Source organism: Cyprinus carpio, chromosome B4 (assembly GCF_018340385.1).
Source record: "Cyprinus carpio isolate SPL01 chromosome B4, ASM1834038v1, whole genome shotgun sequence".
Lineage (NCBI taxonomy): Eukaryota > Metazoa > Chordata > Actinopteri > Cypriniformes > Cyprinidae > Cyprinus > Cyprinus carpio.
In genome coordinates, this window is record NC_056600.1 from 16,538,753 (window position 1) to 16,544,949 (window position 6,197).

Below are 6,197 nucleotides of genomic sequence, written 5' to 3' on the forward strand. Positions count from 1 at the left end.
AAAAATTTTCATTTTGCGGTGGAGTAACCCTTTAATGTTCTTTTATACACTATCGTTCAAAAGCCTGGGGTCAGTATTTTTATATTTAAATTAATACTGTAATTTAGAAAAGATGCATTAAAATTGATCAGAAGTAACAGTAAAAACATGCATGTTACAAGATTTCTATTTCAAATAAATGCTCTTATGAACTTACTAAAAAATCTAAAAAAAATCATGGTTTCCACATAAATATCAATCAGCACAACTGTTTTCAACATTGATAATAATGCTTTTTTGAGCACCAAATCAACATATTAGAATAATTTCAAAAGGATCATGTGACACTAAAGACTAAAGTAATGACTGCTGAAAATACATTGAAATACTAAATACATTGAAATAAAAAACTATTTAATTGTAATAATATTTCAACTATATTACTGTATTTTGATCAAATAAATGCAGTCTTGGTGAGCATAAGAGCCTTTCAAAACATTACAAAATATTACAGACCCCAAACCATTAAACAGTAGTGTATATAATCATATACATTTTAATCTAAAATCCTTATGGTTATTTGGTTACTAATCGTGTGCACTGATTGGACAGTTCTGCTCATCTAATAGATGCAAGCTCATTAAAACAACCAAAAAAAAAAAAAACTTTCATTCTGTACATGTTAGTATATTGTATTGCACTTGTATATCATAAAACATGCAATAAAAATTGTCTGCAAGTGGCCAATAATCAAAAATGTGATCACTGATTATTAGCAACTACTGGAGCTCCACAAAAGTGGCAGGAAACAGGCCTGTGCGACCATGACACGTTCCTTTCCACCAACCCTCATCCACCATCTCCACGTTAGTGATGATGTCACCTGGCATGAAGGAGATCTCGTCGCTGGCCTCTGCAAAAGTATGATTGATATTCATAAAACAGCAGATTAAACGAAAACGAACAAAAAAAAAACTCAGAGTCAGGACACAGTTTGATAAAATACAATGTTAGTGAGGTATCAATCAGCTGCTGTGGACTGTAATGGCTGGACGTACCTCCTTGGTAGTCATAAATAGCCGTGGCTGTTTGTCCTGCCACACATAGATCTTCATAGTCATTATCAGCAGCTGTAGAAGAAGCCAAAAAATGATTAATTCCAGCTGTTGGCGATCACAAACATTTATAACTGTTATAATTAGAACCATCTGTTGTTTTTCTTTGATTCCAACAGTGAACACATGTAGTAAATATCAATGTGTGTGTCAAACCTGCAGTAGCAAATGAGCTAATATCCTCATAATCTTCTTCCTGAGGTACAGGGGCAGGTTCACATTCGGCATAAGTTTGCTCCTCCTCCTCGTCCTCTTTCTCTTCGATCAGGTCAGCTGAGCGGGGCGGCAGTAATGGCGGCTCCTCGTATTCAGGCTCCTCCTCTACCTGAAACACACACCGAGCAGACGATGATCAGTTATCTCCGTATATGTGCTTAGTTACTTGTCTAGAAACAGAAGAGTACAGAAGAATCAACAACTAAACTAGAGGCCCTTGCTAGGGTGTTATTGAGTTTTGACTACTTGGTTGCTTACTGGTCCAAGATAAATGTCTAGAATTTTACAGTCCTTAGATATTAGACTTAGACTTCAACTCTATTTACTTAAAGACCACATCAAACGTTTATCTTCAAAAGAGCAATGACAATATAACATTGCCTGAGCTTCTTCCTCTGGTTCATCTCTGGGAATTTCAGGCAGTCTTCTGAATGTCTCTGGAGGATTCTGGGATGCTGGCACAGGTGGTGGTCTCTGGTTCTCTTCCTCCTCTTCACGCTTGCTCTGCTCCTTAAGAGAGAAGATGACCAGCATTACAAAGTGTTCATTAGTGTGTAAAAAAAAAAACAACAGGCTGTATGTGTGTGTGTGTGTGTGTGTGGGTGGGTTATCTATTGTTCTCATGCATTTCTATTTTAAGTGTAGTGAGCATATCTATATATATATATATGTATGGGTATTACGACAAACATGAACCTCTTGTTTGCATTGTGCCTCTTCCCGTTCTCTCTTCTCTCGAGCGAGTCTTCTGACTCTCTCCTCCTCTGCTTTCTTTCTATTCTCCTCATCTGAGGCCTTCGCCATGTTCTCAAAGCGAGCCTTAAGGTTTCCAGCTCCTACACTTGCTGTAAACACCACAAAGAGAAGAATCTACTGAGTTCCTGAAAAGCATACGGACCCTTTATCAACACATTCAAAATGTACGAGTGTCACTGCATTACTACTCAAAAGCAATCACTTCAAATGTAACATTTCAATGAATATTTGTATGTACAGCAAACACTCACAGGCCTCAAAAGCCTGAGGCTTTTCATAAGATGATGATGGTGACTCCATATCATTGAATGAAGCTGCACTCTGTGGAAAATAAGTAAATAAATAACTCAATGTACATTAACTGGGAAACACTTCCATTATAATGCTATACAATTCATGTGACGTGTATACCTTATCCATGCGATCTGCTTCGACTCCATAACGTCCTCCAAAACCCTTTGCATAGTCTAAATTAATAAGAACATATATATTTAGTATTATAAAAACAGACCGAAAATGTGTTGCATCTCATCACATTTTGAACGGACAAACGTTTAAAAATAGATAGCGGGTGATGTGCCACTAATGCATCAGAATAAACATGCGAAGGTGGGATTTGCAAGAGTTTCCATTAATCAGATGACATCAGGGACTATTTATGGTACCTTTCTGCGACTGATGTTTCTCTGTTTCTCCTTTATAGTCATAACCCAAAGCAGCCTTGTCAACCTTTTCTTTTTCCACTCCGTATTTCCCCCCGAAGCCTTTTGCATAGTCTGTGAGATGTTTAGAAAACAGAATTATACTTTATAAACCATTCTTCCACCAAAAGGTGGCATATATATATATACGGATCGAGGACCAGGATGTTGGTCCAGCAGAGATTGAAATGACCTTTCTGCGACTGATGTTTCTCTGTTTCTCCTTTGTAGTCGTAACCCACAGCAGCCTTGTCAACCTTTTCTTTTTCCACTCCGTATTTCCCCCCGAAGCCTTTTGCGTAGTCTGCGAGATGTTCAGAAAACAGAATTTTGCTTTATAAACTCTTCTTCCACCAAAATGAGACACGGATTGAGGACCAGGATGCAGACCTTTCTGTGACTGGTGTTTCTCAGTCTCGCCTTTATAATCGTAACCAACCGCGGCCTTGTCAACCCTCTCTTTCTGCACACCATACTTGCCACCAAAACCTTTAGCATAATCTACGAACAGCAAAGAAGTGATCGTTATACGAAGCACAGAACAATAGAGAAGATGATGCATAGAACATACTGTAGATGCCTGAACTTCTGGATTTGAGATGTTTAAAGAAGTACCTTTCTGAGATGCATGCTGCTGTACCTCACCCTTATACTCATAGTTCATGGCAGACTGTGATAAATCAGTGATAAAAAAAAGGCAAAGGAAATCAAATATCAATTCATTTATTTCTATTATACAATCACATGAGAGTTTCTAACCTTGTCCACACGGTCCTTCTGGACACCAAATTTCCCCCCGAAACCCTTTGCTGCATCTGTCTGGGATGAGTGCTTTTCTACCTCCGCCACATAGCTGTGCCCTAAAGCACCCTGGGAAAATTCAACACGTCATTTTTTTTAGTTCGATTGGTGTCACTGACATCAAACCTGGTGCAATGTGTTTTTAAACAGCAAGTTTGAATATGACTATATGCAGAGTTTGCACTCCTGTGTTGAGGTTTTAGACGTAAGGTGCGTTCTCATTCGTGAATTTAGTGGGCAAAAAGAGGGTTATTGTCTACAGTGTAACAATATATGAAGAACAGTTCACATAGAAGTCACTTTTAAACCCAGCACCCTGTTCTTTTCGAGTCTAACCTTGTCCATTCTGTCTTTCTCAACTCCAAATTTCCCTCCATAGCCGTAAGAGGCTTTAGGGCCCTGGTCCAGCTCTTTCTTCTTAACCACTTCATGTTCCCGAGACACTTTCTGCCTGAGATCTGCAATGCTGCACACAAACACAGGCACATTGCATGTTCCTACATGCTGCATATCGCCATGGAATGTAATGGCATTTTTGTTATGCCCCCTTTGCACTTGTTTATGGTGCTCCTCATTTATATTTTTAACATTATTACTGTAAATAATACAGATGTATCATATTTAAAATGCAGTGTGTCAGTGCAACATCTTATTCCGCTTCTGACATGATGTAGGCTTGAAATGAACACTCCATATTTGGAAATGCAACTCGTGTCGGCAGCATTTCTACTTCCTATTTCCTCTCTGCAGAGAGTGACACTCTTTTTTTTTAACTGTTACCTGATGTGTTCTTTTCGACCTGATCCTTCTATGGTTCTGGAACCCCATCTCTGCTCCTGCTCTGATACATCATTCTGGTACACAGACACATTTTCATTTATACAATAATAATAATAAAAAAAAAACAGTTATGTTTCAAGAAAACCTAACTCTTAACAACTCATTTAGATTAGCACCTTAGGACTTAACAGTAGCGCATTTATTTTCAGGTCTGCTTACCTCAAAATTCGGATCTGTTTCCCAGTCGTCCCCCTCCGATTCGACCTTCACATTAACATCATGTCCCACCACAGATTTCCACATCTGTAGAAAGAGACGAGCAAAGATTGCATGGCTCATGTTATATTTCCTTATGTACAAACTATAAAGAGTATTGAATGCATTATATTAAAAATGCATCAATTAACTTTTTTTTTTTTTACAGATATGATGTATGAATAAATGTATCACTAAGTAGCTGATTATAATCATCATCTTGTAGAAAACTTCCAAGTTGACTATTTTACAACTGCTCTGCTGTCATCAAGAGAGTAAAACATCAGGTTGAAGTTGTAATTTGACATATTTTTAAGTAATTCCACATTTTTATGGAAAACACAAACTTCGTTTATCTAGCATGTCTTTATAAACAAAACAAGTGTTAATGCACTTTGCAAGTTCCTCATTTCTCTAGTAGCCTACAGCAGATTTACATTTTTACACGTTCACGACTAAAAATCTTCACACTTGAATTTCAACAATAATCAAGACCAGGAACACTGTAATGCAAGCACAGATAATGTACAGAAATAATGTACAGAAATATATATATTTGACTTCCTGAAACGAATAAGTTTTGGCAACTTTTCAACCACTTCCTGATTTTAAAAAAGTTGCGTTTTTCTTAATGCATCGTTATTAACAAAAAGATCAGATAACAATGGTTACTCACGGTTAAATGCTTTTTTTTCTCCGGCTTTTTGTCGGTTAAATGTTAATTTCTTTGTCAGGGTGAGACGAACTGAAGATCAGACCTGCGCTCGAATGAATGCAGAAGAAGAAGAAGCGGCGGACACGCGTTCACGCGCAGCTGAGTCCTACCTCTGCATTTGTGACCCGTTAAATTAAAGCTTAGAGATACACTAAAATACTCATTTTAATTTTCTGCCTCCAAACACAGATTAATTAATATGTAATATATGCATTATGATTCTTGCATTTCTGAAATTTTGTGTATGGGTCAGGTCTGAACTTCAGATCTGGTCGATCTCGATTCAATATAACTTCATTACTGTAAAAAAAAAAAAAAAAAAAAAAAAAAAAAAAATGGGATAAAAATATTTGTGGAATGCAGTTGAATGCCTTTGTAGCAACATTTTAAACTTGTTTTAAATTCAGTATTTGCTTGCATTCATTGTGTGTAATTATCCGAGTAGAATTTAAAATGTTTGTAGGCCTAAGTTAACTTTTTAAATTTCTAATTTAAAAATCTAGTGTTTAATCATGTAAAAATATTTATTTAAATGAAGAAGAAAAAAAAAAACAGGTATGACCTGCAATATTCTTAATATATTTAGTAAAGAGCCATAAAAGGTACCTAGTGGGTAAACCATGGCATTACAGATGTTTTGTTTTTGTTTTATACCTTAAATACTACACTTAGTGTAATGTAAGTAATAGAAATATTAAAAATAAAATATTCTAAGTCATTAATGGACCATAATTATTGCACAAATAGTATTTAGTACCAAGAGATCTCCTCAAAATACTAAATAAATATTATTGAACACTTATTTAACTGAAAATGGTAAAGCTGTATGGTCACACTATATATAAGCAATGCCTTAGGTAGGTTTCTCGAAGCATCTTG

At 36.4% G+C, this 6,197-nt stretch overlaps 1 protein-coding gene across 3 annotated transcripts; it reads right to left on the reverse strand.

Annotated features, from left to right (window-relative positions):
- Positions 1-645: 645 nt before the first annotated feature.
- LOC109077632 (src substrate cortactin-like) lies at positions 646-5,432 on the reverse strand. 3 transcript variants are annotated; one of them, XM_019093175.2, is made up of 16 exons: positions 5,280-5,432; positions 4,568-4,651; positions 4,349-4,422; positions 3,905-4,034; positions 3,527-3,637; positions 3,383-3,437; positions 3,158-3,268; positions 2,961-3,071; positions 2,732-2,842; positions 2,478-2,533; positions 2,318-2,387; positions 2,007-2,155; positions 1,692-1,820; positions 1,251-1,419; positions 1,038-1,109; positions 646-892 (listed from the first exon to the last, which is right to left on the reverse strand). In XM_019093175.2, exons 2-16 carry the CDS (start codon positions 4,649-4,651, stop codon positions 759-761), a joined length of 1,566 nt encoding a protein of 521 aa, XP_018948720.1. In that variant the 5' UTR covers positions 5,280-5,432; the 3' UTR covers positions 646-758. The 3 variants fall into 3 exon arrangements, with proteins under 3 accessions (XP_018948720.1, XP_018948727.1, XP_018948732.1); XM_019093182.2 differs by lacking the exon at positions 2,961-3,071; XM_019093187.2 differs by lacking the exon at positions 2,732-2,842.
- Between the last annotated feature and the right edge of the window lie 765 nt (positions 5,433-6,197).